A 24,936-nucleotide genomic window follows, 5' to 3' on the forward strand; every position below is an offset into this window, starting at 1 on the left:
TTTCTGTAGATGTCCTGATATTGCACCACGTAAGAATAAGGTTGTTTGTGTTTTTCTTTTCTTCAAACAAGGAACAACTTACAAAGGCTAATTTACAGGAATAATCTCATTGTGTGCATTCAGGCAGCGCAGTGATCTCATTCATGTGCATTTGAAACAATATTCCTCAAAGTGAAACTTTCTATTTAGCTGGAGGTCCAACTAAGAGATCAGTTCTATTAACAGCTTCACATCCAGCTCTCTCTTGTCATCAGGGTAACCTACTTAAGTTTCTCTCTCTCCCCCCTCCTTGAGCCTTTGTTCTGCCACTGCAAGCACCTGCACTGCCTTTCCTGGTGCCCTCAGCACATCCACTGTGTTCAAGTTAAATGCTGGTTGCAAACAGGTTTTTGCAGTACTGGAAGTGATGCACAGAAGCAGCTGTATGACTGGGAAATCTGCAAGGTGCATTCAAACACTTCCTGAAACAACTGGGGAAAGAAAAAAGCAGAAGCCAATCTATATTTTTAGACTGGAAAACAATCTGAAACTTTGCTACCTTAAAGTAATAACGATCCATTAATCAAGAACAAGTTTGATGCTACCAGGATAATCTGAAGGCGTTTGGCAACAGGTTGATGTTCAAGATTATGGTGGACAAAACAACTCTGACCACTCCATGAAGCTGCAGAGATGTCTGCACACAGACAACACCTGCAGATGTTTGTTAAACAAAAAACTTTTTGGCATTGCTAAAAATTAAGGACATCAAATTGAACGACACCAATGCAGAACAACTGGACCTCAAAAGTGTTGCTAAGTAGTTTCCCGGAAGCACTCCATGCAGTGACTCTCACAGAAGTCTGTCATCATGGAGATAAACTAAAAGGAATAACGTGGTATTCTGTGTAGTGAAAGGTGAGATGGAAGTGCTGTAAATCTGGCTTGGCAGATCTAACAAAGCTGTTGTGTGCACGGGCTCACATGGTGGCACATCTGCACCTTTTGCTTCCATAAAGAACTGCACGTAAGCAGCAGCATTCTTTCTAGCTGTGAGTTTGTAAAACAGAGGAAAAGTTCTCTTTCTGTACCAACCAATTTGCAAGTAGCTTTACATGAAGGATAGCATTACAGCCATTTCACATTAATTTCTCATGTTTGGTTCATATGAAGCATCTTGTTCCTTACGAAAGGGTTTATCAGTAAAGAACAGTGACCCCAGCTTGGAACTGAAAAGCATTGGTTCAAATATGGACAGAAGGCATATATAAATTCCTTACATCTCTCCATGTATGTAATTCCTTGTTAATAAAATAACCCCACAGCCTGGACAAGTGAATCCCAAGTTACTAAATAACAACTGGAACAATATAGTACTTCATGATGACTGTTCTCCCAGGGAGAAAATTGCACGCTTTGGAGTAGGAGAAGATGCACTTTCTTGCAAAAACCCAATCTGCGAAGTAATGGGAACCCTCAGTCTGGAGTATCTTAGAATTACGCTCCCTGCACCTGGCAGAAAGTGCTCACGTACCTTGCAAGGTGATGTTTTTGAACAAAGAAATCCATTATACACAGGAGACAACGAGCAGTAAGAGCTTACAGACAATGGCAGGAACCCGGCAGGATCCAGGGCTTTAGGAGACTTCTGGTTTTGTTTTCAAAAAGCAATGGTTCTTCACAGCTAATGATCCACAATTTGGAAAGCATCTCATTCATACACTTGGCTAGTGCATAGCATCTGCGATTGCATAGAATGTTTCCAGTGCTCAATTTGTAACTAATCTAAGCAAATATTTTGGAAGTTTGATTTGTTACCATTTGATATCCAAGTTGCTTGCTGTTTGATTTACTGCACTGTATTTGGTGTGCAAAGTTTCCTGGACCTTCCTGGAATCCATGCCTTCCAGCCAGTCCTGGTACATCTTTTGTACGTACACATTGGCTTCTGGAAGCCTGACAGGTATTGCAGCATACACGTCCTCCATCTGGCTGAGCAGTGCTTTATCTGGTTTCCCATCCTCAGTTTGTGTCTGGCCTTTTCCATTTAGGCACCCTTATTAAAAAAAAAGGAGTAAGCCACAACGCTGATCAACATTTGATATGAAACCTGAATTTTTTTTTTCCCCATACTGCTCTACAAAAAGTAGCTTGAATTTCTATATACTTCATGTGACTTCAATATCAACATCTTGATGCAAGTAAAGTTCCCACATCAGTCTTTCCCTGCCTTCTCTGTGGTTTTATGATCTTAATTATCTTCCTTGTCTTTTCTTGCCCTTGACAACCATTGTTTCAGAGTATTCCCTCTGAAGTTTTAAATAATCACAGCAGAAGCCACGTTGTCATTTATTTATAGATCAGAAGAGAGCAAATAATGTTATGGTTAATTTTAGAAAACCCAATCAATTTCTCAGCCAATCCTGTACGTGCATAATTGGCGTTCTGGACCATTTACTAAATATTAAGCGCTTTGGGTTATTAAGAAGAGAATTAAGAAGGAATGAAATGAAGTGCCTGGCTGTCAGACAAGCTGTCTTTGAGATCTGAGCTGTGTGTGCAATGACTGTGGATCCGTTACCATTCTTACCTCCTGGGCAGGCAAGGACTTCTACAAAATGGTATAAAAACTTTCCTTTCTTCAGCTTCAGAACCATGTTTTGGATATTCCGGAAGCCATAAGCTGCTGCAAAACGCAGCACTGTCTCACCATCCTTTTCAAGGGTAACTTCCTGAAAGTCTTTGTTCCTGTCAAGATATCAAGGTTTTCAAAGCCCTGCGTTACCAAAGGGATGATCCAGCTGTCACTTCACATTCAGATGCTTGAGAGCACAGAATAAGGATAACAAAAAATGCAAACTTCCTGTTTCCAAACTGAGTAAAACAGAAGACACAGTGGAATTTTCAGGACAATAGTAGTAGATAGAAACTTAGAAGAGCTAGTAAGTTATTAACACAACAAAAGCGAACAGAAACTATTTTATAGCAGCAACTTTATGTATTTATAATACATTAACCACACATAACAAAAGAGCAAGGTGAGCAATAATGCAGTGTTTGCTATTCCATCCTAGGCAACAAGAATACAAGCTTGCTTGCTTACTTTAATGCTTTGTAGGTGATTTCTTTGACATCCATGCCAAAAAGCTCCCTTGCAGCATGTTTAAAGATGTGCTCCAGGTATCCATCAGATCTCTTCCCGTCATGCCTTACTACATCTCCCTCCTTTATTTCACCAAACCTAGGAAACAATAAAAAGATCAACTCCACAACTTCATTCCTTTGCTTTGAGGTAGCAGTATGTTTTCTTTCCCTTCTCATCTTCCCCCCACAAAAAAGGGGTTTTAGAGCAGTGACTGAGAACGTATCTGAACACTATCGAGGTATGTGGTAAAACTAGTTTCAAGAAGGAATGTTCTACTTCAGATTAATCAAGTTTTACATTGATACTGAATGTGAGCAAAGGTTTTGTTACTTGACATCAACATAAGGAAGCAATCCACAACAAAGCTACTTACAAACTATCTACAGCTACTTCAGTCACATCTTTCATAGACACATTTTTCTGCTCCATTATTTGGACAATTTCACCTGTAGAAAAATGTAGGACATTTTACTTTCAGTGCAAAGCAAAATGCATGTTGTGCTTTAACAGCTCTACACCCCCGTGTGTTTACAGCCACATTCTCCAGTTCTCAATGGTCAGCTGCCTCCAATAACTGAGGAGCCTGACACTTCCAGCCCTGAAGGGAAGGGCCTTCAGCTTCCCCCAGACTTTGCATAACGCTACCTAGCCTCTCTGTGGGGTCAAGTCTGGGTAAAAGGCGAATGCTAAAGCAGACTTGAAAGAAAACCAAATGAACAACAACCACCACCAATCACAAAGCCTGTATCAACACTATTCTAGCACAGGAGATTTGGGAATGTCTTTACAAATAATAAAGGCTTCACCTGACGTTAGAACACAATCAACTTCTTGGGAGTTATACAAGGCAGTGTAGAAGTCCTCCCTCAAGGCTTCCAGTTTTTTGTCATAACAAGGCGCCACAACTACATGGAAGATTTGTTCTGGAGACAAATTCTGCAGAGGAGAGAGCAAGTGTTAATCCCATGAAGAGCAAAAGACAGCTTGAAGGATAGGCTAAAAATAACGCACAACTAACATTAGAAATCAATCTCTAGAAATAAGTTTGAGGGCTGCAGCACAGAGAAAGTGTGGCTTGCCAGAAGTTAAAAGCATCAGCAACAAGTCAGTCTTCTGTCTGAAGCTTCTACTTATTCCTTCACACCACATAACATGTAGCTTTTGTAGCTTTTGACTGCATTGAAGATGACTGCAAATTAAGCTTTCTATTTCAGAATTCTATTTTCTAGCTGTCACTCATTCCCCTCCAGATTCAATTCCACCAATGCTTCTGTATCTATGCAGAAATAGCAGTGCTTCTCTACATAACGTGGGATATGGGTAAGTGTACAATGTGTAAAAGGAATAGCAACCTTTTTTTCAACATAAGAAATTGACAAGATAACAGGATTATTTTCTAGGACATGGTGCTTTTTGCTGACCATGGACAACCCAGCAATTTCTGCAGTGCTCTCTTCTCCTCCCATTTCAGCTGCTGTAGAACTACACAGGCAGCATTTTACAAGGATCTCTTTATCTACCCCAGATTTAATTTATCCATATCTAAATCCACATTCCAGTGGCAGCACAAGGATTACTGCCAGCTCACACTGCAGCACATTAAATAAGAGTCTTTGTACATTCTTTGTATCATGGACCCTTGCACAGCAGTAGAGCAGCATTTATTCCTCAAGTGAAAGAAAACTGAGAAGATTCTATAACACCTTTGAAAACACCGAGATCTACATTTCTGTATTAAAACATTTTAGTCCATCTTTTCAATAATACAAAGGTAAAAACAGAGCAGAACGACTAACCTGCTGCCTGGCAAAATAGCCCTTTACCAGGGAGCCCATGATCTGCTGTGGAGACTTTGCAGTGCAAATGTGGGGGGTCACAAGGTTGGTAAGAACCCTTTCTGCATACCGGATCCAACCTAGAACAGCAGCAAGGCACCATTAGATAATGAGGTGACATACAGGCATGGCAAGGTGACATTAGAGGAACTTTACAGCAGGGAGAACATTTCCACCTTGAAAAATTAAGTCTGCATAAACTGGAAGCTCCACTTTAGGACCTATTGGAAACCCCTCTGTTAGGAAGGATCTGTTAGGAATGCTTTACAATTTGGCTATCAATAACCCACTGCAGCATTAACTCAAGACCTGGAAACCACTGTGAATGCATGACCTATTGAATTCTTTCTAATGCATAGATTCAACAGAGCAGAATGAACAAGATCCCAGCTAATGAAGAACAAGTTGACTACCTAGATTTCGGCCCTTGGATCAGTAAATACTCCAACAAACGTGCACTGCTCATCTGCTTAACTGTACCTCTCTGTTTCCTGAGATTTAATACCTGCACACCTAGTCTACCCTGTCTAGAACAGAAGTCACATGAAAGCATGACCACAAGATGCATATGGATTAAGCCTTGGAAAAAAAAGACTTCTTTTACTATTTTAAGACATCCCTTCTTCAGAAACACCCCCCACGCATGCATACTAGTTAACTGAAGTCTCTTTGTGTTCAACATTCAGCCTTAGTAACTCAGCAGTCCCATCCCCTCCACCAGGATGCTTCATCTCAGCTCTAATTGGTTATTTACACTCACACCACTCCCCAGAGCAGCCCTAATATTCCTCACTTTCCCAAACACAAACTGACAAATGCGCAGATTAAGATACCCAGGCTGTGCAAGTTTTACATTGGCATCACAGCTCTTACTGAGAAGACCACAGCCCAGCATCGTTTACAGCAAGGATTTTGTGTGGGTGAAGAAAAAATCTGAACGAACTATAAATTGTACCGCTAAACTGTGCAGAAGCATTTAACGCAGCCTCCTAGGGAACTTCTTGTGGTGTGAAGGAGTACAAACATTGCATGTTTCTGCTCATTAGCCTTCAAACACATCAGCATTTACATAAAAACTGCTCTGAAGTGCATGCTGCCCAGGAAAGGTAACAGCAGCCACTTAATTCTTAGGTCAAATACTGACAGTTGTTTGTACCCGTGTGCAAGCCAGAGCGCTGCCACAAAGGCCAATAACAGCACAAAGCTGGAACCCAAGTAGAATTCAGATATTGTACTCGTGACCAGAATGAAACTTCATTCAATCCCATGGCAGGTATTGCCCCAAGCAATTCTTCAGTTCTTTTCCCACAGCAGACAGAACAGCATCCAGTAGTTCCAGCTGCACAGCGAGTGTCACTCATTGTTTAACTGTAGGAGCAGCCGTGGTGAATGAGGCACAGCAGGCAGCTGTCCACACTCTGCACACACACCAGCTGCTCCATCAGCAGGGCTGGATTCCAGAGCTGCAGTGACAGGAAGCCTCAGATACCCAGCTCTGATACCCAGCTCTGCTATCAGCGTGCATCTGTCCCCATACAGGCCCACACCCTTCCTGAGCTCATTCAGATCCCCAGCCATGTGCTGGCTGCTGTCAGCATCAAAGAACCAAAGAAAACCCCATAAAGCACTGTGCAAATTCTTACAGATCCACTTTGGGATACATTATTTCTAGTGGTTTATCATCAGGAAATCATATGTAGATATACATTATATTGATGCATAAATATTTATAAAGTTCATAGAAACTGAATTGAAAACATCCAATACAGTAAAATTCCATTCTTGTAGAAACAAATTGGTTTTGTTGGCTGGGACAACAGCATTTAAATACCCAACGGTTACATTCTTCCTGCTTAGGCTGTAAGCCTGTCCCATTAACTAATTAGCAGAGGTTAGCAATGTATTAAAGCTGTCTGATTCCCAGAGCAAGTGCTTCATGTCGCTAATCAGCACCGACATTCAAGAACCAATTACTCCTGCATACAGTCAGAAGAGTAGCCACGTTTCAGCAATTTGAACAAGAAATTAAAACCAAATACTATCTGACTTCATGAGAACAGCAGGAGGAGGTAAGAACAACTTGGGCAGAGATAATGAAGTGCCCCTCCACCAGGTTCTGGGATTACCCCAGCTATTCTCTTTTGCTTAGGGTGTATTTTACGGAGCAGACCACTGCTGCAAAGGTTGATACTGTGATGTGTGGAGTTACGCCCAAAGATAAGTATGATGTAAGCAGTTACATTTGAATTCACACTGACCGTGATCTATAGAGCCATATAAAGACTATTTCTGTGACAAGCACATACAGTAAACAACATTTCTGTGATGTGGGGACAGAGAGAGGAAGACGAGTGAGGAACAGAAAGTGCATGCAGCCAAATTCCTGGAACACAGTAAAGCACCTTACACTAAAGATGACCACCAAAAATTCAATCCCTGAAGGCCATGAAATGCCACACACTTTTAGAATGTATTTACAGTGGTATTGCAGCTCAGCTTTAAGGAAATGGAAAGCTCCCATACCTCTACATCTATACAACAACAGACAGCTAACACCACTGCTAGCACTCAAGAGCAACTTCAGTAGGACAGCTGAGGACAAGATAAGTGCTCCATTAACATTTCAGTCTACCTCCAGTGAGAGGAGGGCATAATTCTTAGCTCTGTTTCTAGATACATAAAACTAAAGTCCTTCTAAAATTCAAAACCTGTGGATTTCTTTTCAATAAGCAACGCATTTGCACGTCTTGCACTTCAAAAGCAAACCCTACAGCACGCCTGCTTCTAAAGATAAGAGGTAGAACTAAGATAACACTAACAGAAGAAAAGTAGCTTTTCCCTCTTACACGTATGCAGTTCCTAAAGCATGACCCAGATACTTCTGCTACAGGGAATACAGAAGAAACAGAAGTACCAATGTCAGTACTTAAACCTCAAATGACAAGAGCAGATTCTGGAATCAGACACAGACCAGAACTCTCTCATAACTTTATCTTCCTCAGGCACAGGATTCTCAGTAGAGATGGTCAAGTGGAAATTAATTCATAGCTGTTAGACAGAACTACCCCAGTCACTGCATGTTATGTCTCTTGCTAAAGTGAACAGTTCAAAGCTATGCATAAGATAATGGAGGTGATGGTTTAATTACATCAGTAGCCAAAAATCCTTAAAGACTCTTTTCAAAAGGAAACACCACGTTCACAAGTTTGTGGTCTGGGTACACGAGCAGCAGCCACCAACTCTTCCATCTTAATGGCAGTTCTGGTCAATTTTTCCTAAGGCTTTACACAAAACACTACAAACTTTGGTTCTGCACCTCAGCTTTATTATCCAGACCTTCCAATGTAATGCATGCTTCTATGCAGGTGGATAATAAATAGCACACATTGACACACTGAACATCAGCAGTTCAGGTTCCTTGCTATCAGAAACAACCACAGACAACCAGCAAGGATATTTTGTTTGTTTCTCTTTAAAAAAAAGAAAGCCAGAATTTGCACTCCTCACCTCTTATAAAGGTGCAACAGGAGACAACTGTTAGATGCAGATGGTTTTGCATATACCTCATCCAACATGATCACATCCATTCCTTCTTGGCATGGTTCACATTTAAGGCTGCAGTGGGTTCTGACAGGAAAGCTCGTGATGCTCACTGGCAAATGCCAATAGCCCATAAGAACAGGCTCATGGAGCACTGCACTAAGGATGGTCACTAATGGTAACAAGTACTGCACACAGCGTTTGGTGCCTCTCACTACACAGCCAAAACACTCCAATGTTCTTCAAGGCTCCCAAATGTAACCACCCTCATTCCTGGGCAGCCCTAATGAGACTGGGCCAGGGTACAGGAAGGTTGGAGGAATCAGTTCTCACCAGGGCAAGCAGAGGCAAACATTGGTAAGGCGTGCTCCTCCTGGTTCCTCCGCTGATAGCGCTGCACAAATTCCCTCTGGCTCTCCAGGATACTGAAATCAGCAGCTATAGTGGTGTCAAATACATAATGCACCCCTAGGAAACAAAGTAGTAAAGAAAAGCGAATTACTGGAATGTTTTCCATCTGCCAGGTGTCCTTCCATGTTCCAAGTCAATCAAAAAACCTTTGGAAGATCAATGGGCCGTTCACCCTCTACAGAATTTTCATGATTAGTCAAAAATAAAGCTGTACATTGGAAAGTTAATCTTCTCTGCCATGGACCAAAAAGGACCACCAACTTGCTAATGCTGACTAGCAATATTTCAAATAACTGTTTGCTTCCTTATGACAAACTTCCTATGAGATCTCAAGACCACAAGGCTGTATGCAGTGACTCTTAAGTGCAAGTATCCTTCATAAAATATGCTGAAGTGATTTATTATTCAAATATACATATATATATATATATATATATATATATGTTGCTGGCAAAGGTTTATGAACACAGCACCAACACTGAGACCTTCCATCTGTCTGTTTAGCAACACACTCCCTACACACCTATGTAATATTGAGCACATCCCCACAGCAAGCCAGCCAACAAGAACAATAACGTGTGCTAAGAATATTGTGGCCCATCAGAATTTAGCTTTCTTTCTGGATGTAGAGAATAACATACAGGCCACAGAAATGCATAAAAACGATTAAAAAATAATAATTAAAAATTTTAAATGCATTAACAAACCACACATTATAGCTACACTTCTACTTAGTTTTTCAAATTAAACTTTGTGTACATAATATAAAGACAAAGGAAATCCAGCTTTAAAATAAACTCAGCAAATGCAACAGTTATTGTGAGTCATTTCAAAATGCAGAAGAATAACGAGAATTAAGAATCTTCCACCAACTCACATCAAAGGACTGGGAGGCATTTAGGATAAGAATTCCCTTCTTCCTCAGTTAAAACAAGGGGGAAATCTTACTCAAAGTTCATGACCAAATCCTCCCTGATTTCTTGGTAGTGAACACAGATGGATCTACAATGCCTTTCTGTTCTGTGACCTTCACTGTCAGCACTGCAATGCTTCAAATCTATTCCCAAAGCCAATGTGTGTCATACTGGTATGCTATCATTAATATTACAGAGTAGGCAATTCAGACTCAACTCTGAACTACATTGTGCAATGGCACTTTATGACTGCACAACAGGCAGTTGTGCTGAGGAAGCAAAAGCCCCAAATAATCTTCCCTTTGTGCTCCATCGTTGTAACAAACCCAAACTTACCAAGACTTTTGAGGAAACCACAGAGTCTCTTGGCTGCATCATTCACAGAGAGACTGAATTTAGCAGCAAAATAAGGCAATGACTGAGGGCATATAGACACTGCCACCACTTTGTGTTTTGAGGTATCACACTTCTGGTAAACAAAACAAAGCAAAAGAAACAAATTAAGTAACTACATCAGGTAAGGCTTCCTACTTTCCCCCCTTCCATTCTTGGAGCTCCTCACTGTTCTACCTGCACTCTTCACTGAGCTGAATGCTGAGCATTAATGCTGAGCATTAATGTCACCATAGAATCACAGGGTTGGAAAGGACCTACAAGATCATCCAGTCCAACTGTAAGCATCGATACAACAAATTGTGTTTCTTGAGGGCAGCAGAGATGTGCTTCTGATCTTGTCAGTGTTCATCTCTAACCACCTATAGATGATGTTTCTGTATGACTCAGGGAAATCCATCTGTCCTAGGACTGTTCTGTGGTTGGTGCCCTAATGGCATGAGGAAATTTAAGAGACATTCAGCACCTATGAAGTTTTGACTCCTAACAGAAGCTCCTATTGTCAAATAAGAAAAAAAGCAGCATGTTTATATATTAAAATAAAGGAACTGTTTCCAGAGCACAGGCATTCCAAGTTGCACATTTAAACCAGCAAATTACAAGTCTCATTTGTTAAGGCTGTCACTGCAGAAGCTGAGGGAAGCTGACAAGTTTAAACTAGACCCTTAAGCTAGAATTTGTGAGTGCTGAAGAACACTCGTTACCATCTGGAAGGCACCTCCCTTGTTCACTACCCTTGTCAGGACCTGTGAAATTCTGATCAAGGTACCCATGTGCTTCCCAAGTGTGGACTTCAGGCTCTCTTAAGTGAACCCTATGTGACCCATAAGTTTTTTTTAACCCTCTTTTTATCTCTTTCACATACAATATCATCATGTTGTACTGAGTGTTAAACTAGTTCTAATAAAACTAATGAATCACTATGTAACAAATCCTATTACTTACAACACTTACATGCACATGAAAGAAAACAACAGCACCCATTCTGAGTTTTTCATTACAAATTAAGGACATGGAAGACTAGAAAAGAACTGAAATAACTGAACTGGTATCAAGATCAAGATATCTGAGCACCAAACATAACAACTAGGTCACAAGGAACACAGACCTTAGCAGAAAACAGCATCAGAACACACCTACCTGTTTCACTATGGATTTTTAGCAGTAATTTCTGTAGGCAGCTCGAATGTATATGGAAAACATTTCTACTTCCAAAAAAACCTTGTATTATGTCAACACGTTGGCACCAGAAACTTCCCAGTAAAACAGCCCCAGTAAACCAAGGTGTGAATATTTATGAATAACAAAGCTCAGACTAATTCATAATTAGAGTAATTACAAAATCATCACTTCCAGAAGTCTTACTACTGCAGATGCAATAACTTTCCTTCAGCATTGAGGGTCAGTGCTGTAATTCTGCTTCTCAAGTGCAAAAGTATTTTAAGCACTTTCCCCATTCATCTTGCATTATGTTTTCACTTCCCCTTTGGGCAAAGTATACCCTGACAAATCTTCACATTATCTGCCCTGGGAAATTAAGCTGCTTAGTCATGCTGCAATCTCCTCCTCCTCACAGAAAGCAGTTATTATTGTTAGTGCCACTTTACCTTATTAAGGTTGAGTATGCGAAAGAACTCCTTCTGATTCTGTTGGAAAACTCTGTCCCCTTCTTCTGATGTCATGCAGTTGTCACACGCTAGGCAGTCGCTAAGGAGTATTTTAGCATTAGCCAATGTAAAAAACTCATTTTTCTGGAAGAAAAATACAAAAGAACAAATATTTAATAATGATCAAGTAACTCAGTACCTCCACAGTGACCCTGGTGGAGCACAAATACACTGATTTAAGACAAAACAAGCCACAACACTTGTGTAACACCCAAGACCATAGAGAAACGATCACAATAACTTGATCAATTCTTCGTCTGCTATTATTACTGTGAAACTGCAAAACATTTAAGTGTGAATGCACAGATCTGAATTCAGCCCTGAAGTCTTTGATCCAGTAACTTGATTTGCATTGGATTTCAGCACTCGGTCCCCAGCCATTTAACAAGTAACTGAGAAAACTTATTTCAACTCTTAAGCCTATTTAATAGTCAGCTAATAAGAAGGCTAAGGCTTTTAACCACTAGGTACAGCAAACAGAAGGCAGATGACTGTTTACTGTAAGATCAAGAGCACTTATGGCTAAAACACCACTGGCAGCTCACCTGTGGGGAAAAGGAATGTTTAGATACAAGTGCAAGATGACCACATTACTTGTAAAAAAACCACATTCCTTCCGTTAAGAACCTATTGCCAGGGAAACAGTTACTTATGGAAGAGCAGCATGAGATACTTAAGAAACATTCGTGCACCTGAACTGGCAACATCCCACTTTCCTCCTTCCAACCTCTGTCCCCACTTTAGTGATATGAGGTAAGAGTTTGACCTGCAAACAACAAACAAAACCCTGGGCTTTGTTTTCTGTTTACAGACCATCTTTTTTTAAAGACTTCCTGATTCTCAGGAGATACAGAGACACGGTCAGAACTGATTTGCGTTACATGAGAACTTGGGAAGTTCTCTATTTGGAACTTCTTTCCTTTGGGGCGATGTACAGGGAACGCATAGCTGTTTTGAGAAGCTCCATTACCTCCTCAAAGTCATCGCTAGAACTCAGCACACCCACCGACGTACTTTGCGCATCGTCATTTTTCTGTTTTTTACTGCATTCCTGAAACAAAGCATAATAAAACATTACACAAAACACGAGCAGAGCTGAATAACAACCTGTTTGCAGAACTGACAGTTCCAGATTCGTCCGGCTCACGATACAGGCTCGGATGGTGCTATAGAAGCCTTACAGGTAACGCTTTGTTTCCCGACAACGGAAACAACCCCACAGAAACCCCCTTGCTCCACCACTTCTCCCATTCTCATCATTAGGGGCTCCATCCCGAGGCGGCGGTACGGCAGCACACGGGGAAGGGGCGCACAATCGCCCCCCGCCTCCTGCGGTCCCGCTGACCTTGGAGCCGGCGGCCCAACGGATCCGCCTCGCCGCGGGACGCCCCGCTCACCTTTTTGGTGCAGTTCTCGCACTTCATTTGCGGTCCCTTCCGAGCGGTTCTCGCGCGGCCTGACCGCCGGGGCTGCGGGACAGGAGCAGTCAGAGCCGCGCACCGCCCGCCCCGTCCGGCCCCGCGCCCTTTGTTGCCGTGCCCCTGCCCTCCTACCGCGGCCGGGGAGGGCCGATCTCCCTCCCGCAGCCAATGCGGCCCCCGGGGCGGGGTGGCCCCACCGCGCCCCTCACGTGCTCCGCGGGGTGCCGCGGCTCCGTCCCGCTGCGGGAGGGCACGGCGCTCCGCCCGCCTCGCGGCCACGGCTCCACCGCCTCCACCGAGGCGACGGGACGGCGGACGGGGCCGGAAACCGCACAACGGGGCACCGTACCTGACCGCGAAGCCTCGCGTTCCCGCCGGGGCACGGAGCCGTCTCAGCACCGCGTCGCCGGCAGCTTCTCGCCCGCCGCTTCTCCGCCCCCCCGCGCGGCGGGGCTCATTGTGGACATGAGCCTCGTCACGTAGCCGCCGCCGCCGCCGCCGTGCGCGCCCCCGCCGCGGGGCGGGCACGGAGCGGAGGGCTCCGGCGCGCTCCCGCTTCACCGCGCCGCCTCGCGCTGAGGGAGCTGAGAGAGCGGGGGGTGCCGGGCTGAGCTCCGGCCTCAGAACCGCGTCCGTCCGCCCGTCGAGTGTGGGTTCGGGTTCGGGTTCGGGTTCCGACCTTGCTTTTCGTCAGTCTTGCGTGAGCTGCAAGCTGAGCAAACCCCTCCCCGTTAGAAGCAGCGGCTCTGAGGCACGCAGTTGTTGCGATGAGCGCTAACGGCACCGCTGCACGGGAACGCGGCGTCACTGTGCACGCTGCGAGGGACTGCCCTGGTACTGCCCGAACAAAACTGACGGTAAAAGATAGTGCTGAACAGCATCACTTGCTTTTTTTTTTGCCTCTTGTGGTTGAAGCCTGTTGCTGTATTTCACGTTTACACCTGCACCAATAGCAAGGACGATGGAGAGAAACAAAGTGTTTCGCTATGAAAACAGCGCGTTGCAACCAACTTCAGCCAGCTTTAAAGGCACTGAATAAATGCTTGAGCGTATGTGTGGTGTTTCCCATATTAAAATCACTTCTAACCTAATTAATGCTTCAGGTTATCCTACTACTGGACACACATGCAGTTGCTAACATTTTGTCAGCTAGTAATGCAGGAATAAAGCAGCCCCTCGCGGTTTTGCTGTATGGCATATATTGACTGGAGGGAGCAGGTGAATTTCTTATTCACTACGCTCAACCCTAGAGAAAAGAGATCTCTTGTATATTGCTGCTAAAAGCAGCCTAACATTCAGTTTCCAAAGACCACTCACTGCTTATAGATTTCTTAATAGAAAGTCAGCTGCTTGTTTGGGCTGAGGACGCCCAACACTGAGGACTTAATATTCATCCAAACCCAGCAGCTGGTACCTTGTGACTCCCAAGCACAGCAATTCAAGCTTGTGGTTCCTTGCAGTCCTTCCCCATGCACACAATAGTTATTACACAACACACTCAGCAGAGAAGTTTGTATCTTCTATTACTTGTGCTAGCTGGTTTTCCCCCTCTGCGTTCCAACAGCTCACTCTGGACTGTCTAATCTAAACCTAAACCTAAGGGACACTGAACCTTCTAATTCAATCTAAAACTAATCGCTGTCAGATCAGAAACTCAGTTACCATTCAGCCACAGCGATGTGCAGGAACAGCTGCACAAACTTCCATCACGTCGTGGCCTCAAGCAAACCCTCTGGAGTATCTGGATGTGTATGAGGAGAAAGGCCCAGCATTGAGGATGTCATTCAGGAAGAATCACGTTCCTATGCAGATGGGTAAGGATCCTTCTGTCTAACAGGTCTAATGGATGGAAGGATGCATTGGTTTATGTAAAGGGAATGTTAAGAAGTTAAGCTTAACTACTGGTGTCTACCTGGTGCAGTGGAGGGATTCAAGGCATTTAGATTAGGTGTTAGGAAGAACTTCTTCCTAAGGAGGGTAGTGAGGCTCCAGCACTGTGCAGAGCTGTGGTGCCCATCCCTAGCTGAGGATGGGCTATAGGCATGGCAGGATGGGGCTGTGGGGCTGTAAGGTCCCTTCCAACCCAACCATTCTATGACTCCGGGATTCTATCAGCTTGCCCTGCCATCCCCTCAGCCCCAGCCTGAACACACCTCACCCAAAGCAGGTCCAGCAAACCAAGTACATCCACTGGAGCTCTCCCACTCCGTATCTCTAACCTAACAGCACACAGCTCCCCACTCTGCCAACACAAGCTTCCCTGCTCCTTTCTGTACGCATTAAGCCACGCAGCCTCAGGAAACAATGACTTTTAGGCAACACAACGCCCAGGTTCCGCCACCATCTTGAACGCGGGCTGCGCGCCGCCATCTTGGGTGAGGCTCTTCCTTTCCCTGTTACAAAGCCCGAGCGATCCCGGGGCGGGCAGGTGAGTTGAGTGTTGTGTTTGCCCTCTCTAAGCATGGCGTTCGGTGCGCTCCGTTCTTAGTGCGATTGAGGCAATCAGCGGAGAGCGGCGGCAGCGAGCATCTCTCGGAGCGGGCAGGTAGGGCTGCGGGCGGGCTGAGGCGCAGCTCCCTTTCGGCTGCTGAGGCGCTCCCTGCATCCCGCCGCGCCTCAGCAGCCGCTGTCCGCCCAGCCGGGGCTCTCCGAGGGTTGGGTTTCCCTGCTGGGGTTTCTGTGCTTTCTGTACCTTCGGTCATCCATCTCTGTGGCTGTGTTATCGGTTTCGATGTCCCTTATCGGTTTGAATAGCGGGACTTTGCTGAAGGAGCACGAGGTGGATGAATTTCTCTCAATGGGAGCGAGTTTTGCTTTCACCTGAGTGTATGTCTTTGTGAAACGCAGCCCGGGTTGTGCAGTGCTTTGTGTGTTTGTTGGGCCCTTCTCAGCTTTTCCTGGGCTGTAGTCTTCATAACAGCAACAGCAAGCATCTCTACTTACTGCAAGAGAAGCAGCAATCCTTTCTCTGAGGGCAGTTCTGAGCAGCCCAGATGGTTCCTATGGCACTTGCACCTGGAACACATCTGTGCTTAGTTTGTGCTGGTAGTGTCAGGGCAGGATGGGTTTGCACCGGAGCTCTCAGTCATGTCAGAATTAAAACTATCTCATGCTGTAGAGTGTAAATAGATGCTCTAAATACTACGTGAAATTGTCCAGCTCTCAACTGTCTTTAAATGGGTACTTGTTTTCTTGGTCTCTGTTGTTACTGTCTGTCTGGGTGGAAGGCATTGGTGTTGCTGGAAATTCCTGTTGCTATTCTGAAATAGGTTTGGAAGCTGGGATTGCCGTATACGGCTTTATCTGACACTTTGCTGTCAGACTGCTGAGGCTGTAACCCTGCTGTTCTGGCCCGGGGAATGAGGGACCCGGTGTCTGTGGTGCAGAAGGCTGTGATGTCCTGCTTCAGCTGCCAGCACAGTCTGTGGCTGCTGCTGCACACAGCACAAAAATGCCATCAAAGGTCTTTTCATTACACTTAACTGTTTGACTAGTCTGAAGAATTGCTAATTAATGCATCTCTAATGTTGTTTCAGGTTCTTGTTTTTGACTTTTGCAACTGGGTTGTGGTGGAAACAAATAGAGGCTTTATTCCCAAAATGCAAAGTTTCTTGGAAAATAGATCAGGTTCCTGTTGTGCAAGTCTCTTCCTCATGACTGTCTTTGTTTGTCTGCCCTTTTACAAATGTGCGTGCTATTCTTCTTGTGAGAAAAAGGTCATGTTCCTGCTCTGGGTGCCATTATAGTCCAGATAAAAGCTTGGTAAGAAGTCATAACGTGCTAGGAAGGGAGAGCGTTGCAGTCAGCAACAATTCTACTTTCTATTTTTGTTTTGTTCCAGCAAGGTTACATGAGTCAGACTGGGCTGTGGGGAGCTGCTCCTGAAGATGTACATGTCGATTGAAACCCGCACGAGTTCCCTTCTTCATCTGATGAGGTCACCTGGCATCAGGTCTTGGTCTGTCTTTGTTGGTAAGTATTGTAAGAAAGGCTGAGTCACCCTGTTCTCATCACTGCCTTTTATTTCTGACTTCAGTCCCCCATGCTCATTTACTTCTATGTTGGTAGTGTTCTTCAGTTTATTTCAGAGCTTGTGCTAAGAGAGGAGTGAGGATGGGCTTGGGGAGGAGTGGGAAGAAAGCTGCCTGACAGAAAGGGACCTTGTTATGTTGATGGACAGCTGGCTGAGTATGAGCCAGCGGTGTGCCCAGGTGGCTAAGAAGACCAATGGCATCCTGGCTTGTATCAGGAATGGAGAATATGGCCTATGAGGAGAGATTGAAGGAACTGGGGCTGTTTAGTCTGGGGAAGAGAAGGCTGAGGGAGACCTTATTGCTCTCTTCCAATACCTGAAAGGTGATCGCAGTGAGAGCGGGGTTGGACGTGGTGCTCAGGGCCATGATTTAGCAGAGGGCTGTTAGACTTAGGGTAGTGTGGTTGGGTTGTGGTTGGACTCGATGATCAAGATCTTTTCCAACCTGAGAATTCTATGATTCTTTCTGGCATTTTCTTTGAGGAAGAAGAATCATGACTTGAGCTCCTCCTTTTGTGTAGCCCCTAAATGAGCCTGATATTTGTTCCTCACTGCAGTAGTTTCACAGTGGGACTGATAATGTTTCAGTCTGTCATCTGCAGAACCTCAGACTCATAGACTGAATTCTCAGGAAGTCTCAAAAGGGCTGGGAAGAAAAAGCTTATTCTATATGCCAGGCAGCATACAGGATCCACATTTGCATTGAAAAGAAGTCTGGGTTCTCAGAAATGGCAAAATCTGCACTGTAGCAATGCTCGGTTGCAGAGTCACGCTGCCACAGCTTCCTCCTGAATGGAGGGAGGCAGTTGGTGGCTTCTGACACAATTTGTTGCACACATTTTACTGTGGCTCCACAGCAGTTAGAGGGGGAAAATAACCTTGATCGTGTAACGTGATAAGCGTAAGTGCTCAAAGTTGGACTGTGCTTGAGGGGAAGTATAATGTAATGGTTAGACTGAGTTTCTCTAAAGTTCTGTTCTCAGTTCTGTCACTACCTTTTATTTCTGACTTTGGTCCCCTTTGCTCTTTCATTTCTTTATATTCAATGTGGGAGATTATTATTTTTTTTTTTTTATACTGAGTTCAAAGAAATATAATTGTCTTCTGTAGAGTGTTGCAATCACAAGACCTCGTGGCTTTAATTTGTGAGTATTCTGTATTTTCAGGGAGTTTTTGGAGGTTTGAGTTCCTCATTCTAATTCTCTCCTCTTATTCTAGGAATAGCCTCCATAGGTTTGGCTGCTGCTTATTACAGTGCAGGTAATGGCCTATCATTTTTCAAGAATTGTTTTTCCCATTGACTCCTTTGTGTGGCTCTGTGCAGCCTCACAAAGGCAGTGTATGTACCTGTCATGCTTTGTGACATGCATATTAGAATCCAATAATAATTCTCCCCTCTGTGTGACTCATGCTTGAATGCTGTATTTCTTAGTCTCCCTGCTCATTTGCAAGAGTATCTTAAGTAATAACGCTTAGTACTCTAGCATTTGTGTGCTTTCAGTATGCTGTATGTGATTAGCTGCTCCCCACAGCTCTCCTGGAAGGATGTACCAGGATTGTCTGTCCCCATAATGAAATTATTACTGTGCCTTTGATACGAGTGCTCCGTTTCTCTGGAAACAGTTAGATCATCACTGGCAGAGATTACTCATAGAAAAGCACCTTTTGAGAGCAGGCAGCTGGTGCTGCTTGCCCCCAGTAGAGCAGAATGAACCACGATAGGTATTTTTCCACCCGTGGAATTTATTTTTCAAGCTGTTCTGTGATTCTCCTGCAGCATCCTGTTGAGCCTCAGGTTTCTGAAACTTAGTAGCATATAATAACTTATTGTCATTACAGTCCGTATTTATTTGAAGAGCAAAGTTCAGTGAAAGCTGCTTAAAACACCGCCTGTATCAGACACCCAAGGGGTTTTTCTTGAAACAGTACTGAGCACAGTTCTATTTTTCTGAAATAATGTACATTAGAGTTAATGGCAAAAACGCTGCTGCATCAGAGAAACCACTTCTTTCCTTGTTGCCTTTATAAGGAGCATGCAAAACTGCTTTGCATACGAAAGAAGGAAATAAGCTCTAACTTTGTTTACCTTTTGTGTTGTTCAGACAGCTTGGCATGGAAGCTCTTCTACGTAGCTGGATGCTTCTTTGTGGCAGCACAGAATCTAGAGCAGTGGGAGGTAAGATGTTCAGCACAGGAAATGAGGTTATTGTGCTAGCCCCAAAATGGTTGTCAGGTGTTGATTTCAGCTGTCTGATGTACTTCACTATTATGCAGTTGAAACAGGCAATTTATGCTGCTGGTTTTTAGGAAACTCTTCAAAATTTTTACGCAAGGATGTGAAGGTAAACAGAACATGTTTTTTAAAGGGGAGACCTGCCCTTTGTGGCAGACATGCAGGCAGATCTGCTCTTTGTGGCTTTTTCTCCTCATGTAAATAAATGGAAAGTTCTTATTTGGCTGTTCTACTAATTTGTTCACTTGCTCCTACTAATAAGTGACCATTGAATAGGGTGGTTCTGCTTTCCAGGCTGCTCAGGCTGTTTTCAATTAGGAAGAAATTGTTTGTGAGGCTTGTTTCTGATCTTTATGATGCCTGTGTTGGGAGATGGACTGAGAACAGTATCCCCCCCCATACAGGCTTGTCACTTCATTGATAGGAGTTTTTGGGTAAGTAACCCACAGGAGAGACTTGGTGTTTTCATTGATGCTTTGGGAAATTTTAAACCTAGTGTGAGCCCAGTCTGTAAGAGAGTTACGGGAGCAGCATGGAAGGGTTCAGATTTGATTCCAAGCTTTGCTCTTATTACAAGAAGAATGTGGCAGGAGAGGCAGGGAAACCAGCTTATCTTTCTTCTAGAAGTAACGTAAGAGGTATGGTAATGTCTGTTAAACCATGTGCAAGATTACCACATTTTCATGGTTCAGTAATAGACAAAAGTCACCAATTAAAATAGCTTGGTCTAAGAGAGTTAAAAGAGCTGTATACACAGAGAATATTGATTGTTTTTTTAATACGTTTTTTAACTTTTCAACTTTACAGGAAGCTGTATTTGACAAGAAGAAAGGGACAGTCTGCCTAAAAACATTCAACCTTTATAAAAAGATACTGACTTTCTCAAAAGGAGGCAGTGAACAAGGTGGGAGAGCAGTATCTGTGATAGCAACTGTGATTGGCAGGCAGAAGAAACACCAATAGTTTACTGTTTGTTTTTCTGTTTTGTTTTCCCTCAGGAATTCCATACTCAAGTTAGGCACACTTGTTTCCAGGTCTATTTTGTTCCCAAATAGCAAAAATCATAATTTGCCCTTTAGGGTCTGTGTGTTTTTTTTCAGGCAAAGGTACTGAATGCATCACGTTAGTCGTTCTAATTCAGGAACTTCTGTGTTGCTTTCCAGATCAGTCTAAGCCATTCCTTTGGAATGATTAGATGCAGGTTTGCATTTCCCTTGGGTAGCCTGCTTTGTGAATAAGACAGGTGCAAAAACATTATAAGACTAGGTAGTTGTGTGAGGTCAGAGCACCTCAAGAGCACAGAGTCCCACCACACAGTGACTAGGACTGTTCCCTAGGAGTTTACTGAAATGCTAATAGTAGATGGCTTTATTTTCCACATCTGCTTACAGTTGTTGCCCTACTGCATGAGATCAGAGATGTGAATGTGGAAGAGGAGACCGTGCGATATTTTGGGAAGGGTTACCTGGTTGTGCTACGATTTATCACTGGATTTTCACACCCACTGACTCAGAGTGCTGTGCTGGGCTGCAGAAGGTGAAGTGTGGACCTATTTTCCTTTTTAATTACAACTTGTAAAATGGAAAACCAGTCATGTGGGTCACTAATTTCCAGCTATTGAACAAATCATTTTAGCACCATTCTTACATGCTGATATGATTATTATTTGGTGTAACTTTTTCAAACCACTTGCAGCAGGAACTGTGAAAAGAGGATTGATGTGTTCTGACAAGGAAAGAATTGCTTGGCTTGATGTGCGTTTATGTGTAGGATGCTGTCAGTCGTGCTCTGTCATATCAGCTGGCCCTTTAAAGAATTGTTCTCAAGAGTCATAGAATGACCAAGGTTGGGGAATACCTCCAAGTTCATCTAGTCCAACCATCCACCTACCACCAGTATTTCTCACTAAGCCACATCCCTTAGTGCAGACAGTAATTCTTGAACACCTCCAGGAATGGAGGCTCAGCTGTCTCCCTGGGCAGCCCATTCCAGCACCTGACCTCTTTTTTGGAGAAGAAATTAATATACCTGTTCTAGTTTCATCAGCACAGTTCCATTAACTCCTACACTGTTTTTTCTTTTCCACAGTGATGTGGAAGCAGTTGCCAAGCTTGTCACCAGTTTTCTGGAATTGGACAGAGCAGAGAGCCAAGGAGATGTCTATGAGAGCAGCGAAACAGAGGCTAGTGATGCTGATGAACCCCAAGATGAATATTAATAGTCATGAGCTGAAGAAAGCGGAGACATCCAAAGATCTGGAAATTGCAGATCAGTTGTTCTTCATAATGAAATTCCTCAGTCTTGACTTGGGCATTTCTCCTCACGTGCACTTACAGTGGGAGCAGTGTGTCTTAGGGCACCTTTGTTAGTGCTAAACTGCCTCAAGATCTGTGCTCCCAATTGTAGAATTGAAAGCAAGTTCTATCTTAGTTCCTGGATGTGGACACTGCTGTCTTTTGAACTTTGTCAGCTTGTCACAATTGCCTAGGAGTAGTTATTTATTATTGTACAGGTTTAAAAATGTACTTTCCCATTAATGAATTGGAGCTATAGATGTTAGCTTCCACTTACTGCCAAGATCTGCAGGTTCAATATATGAAATGCAGAATAGCTGAATTTAACCCTGAACACAATGCTTTGAGGCTTTTTGAAATCCTGTAAATGAGTGAATATAATGCTAAATTGGTCTTAGCAGCTTAATATATGCACTAAGGTGATGCAAGGTAGTGGCACTTTTATATTCTCTACTACTGACTTGCCATTAGATAGCAGTGGAAATCATGAGTGATGGTCTGGAATTTTAAACATCAGGTTGCTCAGTTTATCTGACTTCTCTTGGAATTGCTAAGGAGCCATAACTAAGAACCAACAAATGATCATGTTGGTCATTCAATGCCTTTATGTTCTGTTTAACTTCTGGGAATAGACTACCCAAAGAATAGCCTTATTCTAGACTATTTTAAATGTTTACTATTTTAATTGTGTATTTAGGAAGGAAGAAAATAGACATTCCTTCAGGTAGGGAAAAGACTGATGTCAGACACCATGGCAGCCTACATTTCGTTAGTATTTTGCTGTAGTAATGAGGAGGTAAATAGTAACTTTGGCATTGTTTTTTAAGATAGCTGGGCTCAGTGTTTGGCTTGGGCCTGTGTGCTACTCTGTGTACTGCCTTCTGTTCTGACCACTGTTTTCATAATTGGTTAAAATGATGAATTTTCCAAGGTACTTTATGAAGTAAAAGCTACCTCTTTTAGTCAACGTGTTCTGTCTAGAACTGAAACGTCATTGTGCCTCTATCAACATGCTGGTACTACAAGTACAGAAGCTGTAAGAGCTGGAAGTTCCTTCCCTGTGCTAGAACTGCTTGTACTCAAGTTTACCAACTTGTGTTAGGAGTTGTATGGAGTTAAGACCTGAATTAGAAAATACTGATAGTTTCATTTGGGAGGTCTGAATAGCCTGCAAGGTGACGGAGCAATCTGCCTCCATGCCAGCAGTTAAATGTCTGTTGGCATCTGTTTCTTCAGGACTTAACCCGCATGCCTATTAAAAAACACTCTACCTCTAAAGAAGTGAAAGCTATGAAACGGTTTCAGTTGCAGGTTCCATTGGTAACGGAAACTGTGTATGTTTATCTGACCAAAGAACAGGTTGATCTCACTTCCAGCCATTTGTGAGACCAACGCGCTATTACTGCTGGTTTGAAAGGCTCATCCAAGTGTAATGGGGAGCTACTCTTGATGCAGCCTGACTATGGCACCGAACCAGGTGTGTTAGTATTAAATAAGAACTTGTAATCGTGTCGGGTATCAAAACGGACCTCTGTCTGCAGATGTGCTCTTGAAGTACTCCAAGTTTTCTGTTTACGTTGCTTTCAATCTGTGCCTCCCATCACTAGAATTGGGAAGCTGTAGTGTATGAACTTGGGGGGGAGGAACAGATTACAGGTAATTAACCAAATTTGGCCTTTATTCTGCAGAAAGATGTCAACTACAAACTGTCAAATCTTTCATATTCTGCAACTTTTTTTAATGCTTCAGAGAGGTTTTCATTTCAGTCTCATTTGTACCCTCAGTAACGCTCATTCTGGACAGGAGAATGAGACTCAACTTGGAAGAACTGGTTTTTCATCGCTCTGTAAAATGAGTTTTGAGCATTCTAAAGACTTTCAGTAGGAAATACTATAAAAACTAGGCATTTAAGGGCATAATGTAAGTAACAGAGCTCTACTACCTGCAAATACCTTCTCTGTAGCAAAGATATTTGAGGAGTATGGCTGTGCATTGCACTTAATGTTCCAAACCGACAGATTTGACCCACTGAGTGGGAAAATGGACAAAGCTACCTGTATTGAATCTTAGTTACACTGAGCTTCTTTTCGGTTTCCATGAGAGCTAATGTCATGGGGAAAGTACAAGTAATGCTGTGGTTTTTCAGTTAAAAATCAGTTTTTTTTTATATAAGTATTTACATTGATTTTTAAACCGTGTCCTGCTTCAGCTGAGCTCTTCATCAACCTTCTGTACGTTCTTGACGTTAGCATGATGTACGTGAGTGTCATGCAATACCATTATATGGACTAAACCAAAATGTAAGGAGACTCTCTAGGAGGGTGAAGGACCTACAGAAAGGTATTAGATGGCTTGAGTTCTGTGAGCAATGTTTTGTGGGATAAGTTGTGTTTCTAGCTGACATCCAATGATCAGTTCCTTTTAGGTGCATGGGCGCACCCCTCCCTCTCAGTATCCTGCTGAGAGCAGGCAGAGAGGAGAAAGGATTGCTGCACAAATGGCAAAATGTCTTGCATTTGCACGGGTAATAAAAGCCACACTGGCTTAAGTATTGTATGAAAAGTGCTAGTTCTGACACTGGTAGATTGCTGGGAGGCAAAAACGTGTCTGGAAAATATTTAGAAACAGCTTTGCTGCTTCAGAATGGAAGCAGAATTTCAGCAAGGCCTTGTGTGTCTCTAATTAAAATCTCCATTGATAAAATCAACGTTAATGTGTTCGGTGTTGCTAATGTTATTTTATTGTTGATTTTAATTATATTAGTATTGATGGCAGTCTGAAGTACCATCTGACACCAAGCTCCTGGAGATATGGGGTGGGTGGGCAGAGCAGGGCAATCACTGATTCTGATCATGCTTTCTTTTCTTAACATTCTTTCATATCAGTTAATAAAACCAGCCTTCCACTGGTGCATATTTTCTCCTCTTACACCAAACCAGCATGCTGTATGCAAAACAAAGGCAAGTTTCAACAAACACCTGGAATATCAAGGTATTTATTGGAGTAAATAATCTTACTTTGAGTTAAGGGATGTGACTTCTGCAGTTAAGGAGTACACAGCAGTTGTGCAT

The 24,936-nt window shown here is 43.2% G+C and overlaps 2 protein-coding genes across 3 annotated transcripts in view; one reads left to right on the top strand and one right to left on the bottom strand.

Moving 5' to 3' along the window:
• The window catches only part of NARF (nuclear prelamin A recognition factor), a 15,345-nt gene extending 1,549 nt beyond the window's left edge, over positions 1-13,796 (bottom strand). The window contains exons 1-12 of the mRNA XM_072351925.1: positions 13,655-13,796; positions 13,282-13,353; positions 12,855-12,935; positions 11,825-11,968; positions 10,161-10,293; positions 8,833-8,967; positions 4,921-5,039; positions 3,931-4,060; positions 3,498-3,570; positions 3,083-3,220; positions 2,570-2,727; positions 1-2,035 (exon numbers count right to left, since the gene is read on the bottom strand). The exon at positions 1-2,035 is cut by the window's left edge and continues 1,549 nt beyond it. Coding sequence (XP_072208026.1) covers positions 1,794-2,035; positions 2,570-2,727; positions 3,083-3,220; positions 3,498-3,570; positions 3,931-4,060; positions 4,921-5,039; positions 8,833-8,967; positions 10,161-10,293; positions 11,825-11,968; positions 12,855-12,935; positions 13,282-13,308 — 1,380 coding nt within the window. The 5' untranslated portion in view covers positions 13,309-13,353; positions 13,655-13,796 and the 3' untranslated portion in view covers positions 1-1,793. The remainder of the gene's footprint in view (positions 2,036-2,569; positions 2,728-3,082; positions 3,221-3,497; positions 3,571-3,930; positions 4,061-4,920; positions 5,040-8,832; positions 8,968-10,160; positions 10,294-11,824; positions 11,969-12,854; positions 12,936-13,281; positions 13,354-13,654) is intronic.
• A 1,658-nt stretch (positions 13,797-15,454) lies between these two features.
• CYBC1 (cytochrome b-245 chaperone 1) lies at positions 15,455-24,797 on the top strand. 2 transcript variants are annotated; one of them, XM_072351608.1, is made up of 7 exons: positions 15,455-15,733; positions 17,147-17,277; positions 18,557-18,598; positions 19,441-19,514; positions 20,379-20,475; positions 20,963-21,107; positions 21,660-24,797. In XM_072351608.1, the coding sequence occupies exons 2-7, from the start codon at positions 17,193-17,195 to the stop codon at positions 21,787-21,789; spliced, it is 573 nt and encodes a 190-aa protein (XP_072207709.1). In that variant the 5' UTR covers positions 15,455-15,733; positions 17,147-17,192; the 3' UTR covers positions 21,790-24,797. The 2 variants fall into 2 exon arrangements, with proteins under 2 accessions (XP_072207709.1, XP_072207710.1); XM_072351609.1 differs by having other exon boundaries at positions 15,679-15,850; positions 21,660-24,785.
• Positions 24,798-24,936: the final 139 nt, after the last annotated feature.

Source organism: Excalfactoria chinensis, chromosome 17 (genome assembly GCF_039878825.1).
Source record: "Excalfactoria chinensis isolate bCotChi1 chromosome 17, bCotChi1.hap2, whole genome shotgun sequence".
In the NCBI taxonomy this organism is placed as follows: domain Eukaryota; kingdom Metazoa; phylum Chordata; class Aves; order Galliformes; family Phasianidae; genus Excalfactoria; species Excalfactoria chinensis.

Excerpts from the sequence above, each read along its gene's own strand:
- CYBC1 (XM_072351608.1), top strand. The coding sequence starts at position 17,193 with ATGTACATGTCGATTGAAACCCGCACGAGTTCCCTTCTTCATCTGATG. Across the intron at positions 20,476-20,962 it reads AAAAGGAGGCAGTGAACAAG|TTGTTGCCCTACTGCATGAG; the intron begins GTGGGAGAGCAG and ends ATCTGCTTACAG. Across the intron at positions 21,108-21,659 it reads GCTGTGCTGGGCTGCAGAAG|TGATGTGGAAGCAGTTGCCA; the intron begins GTGAAGTGTGGA and ends TCTTTTCCACAG.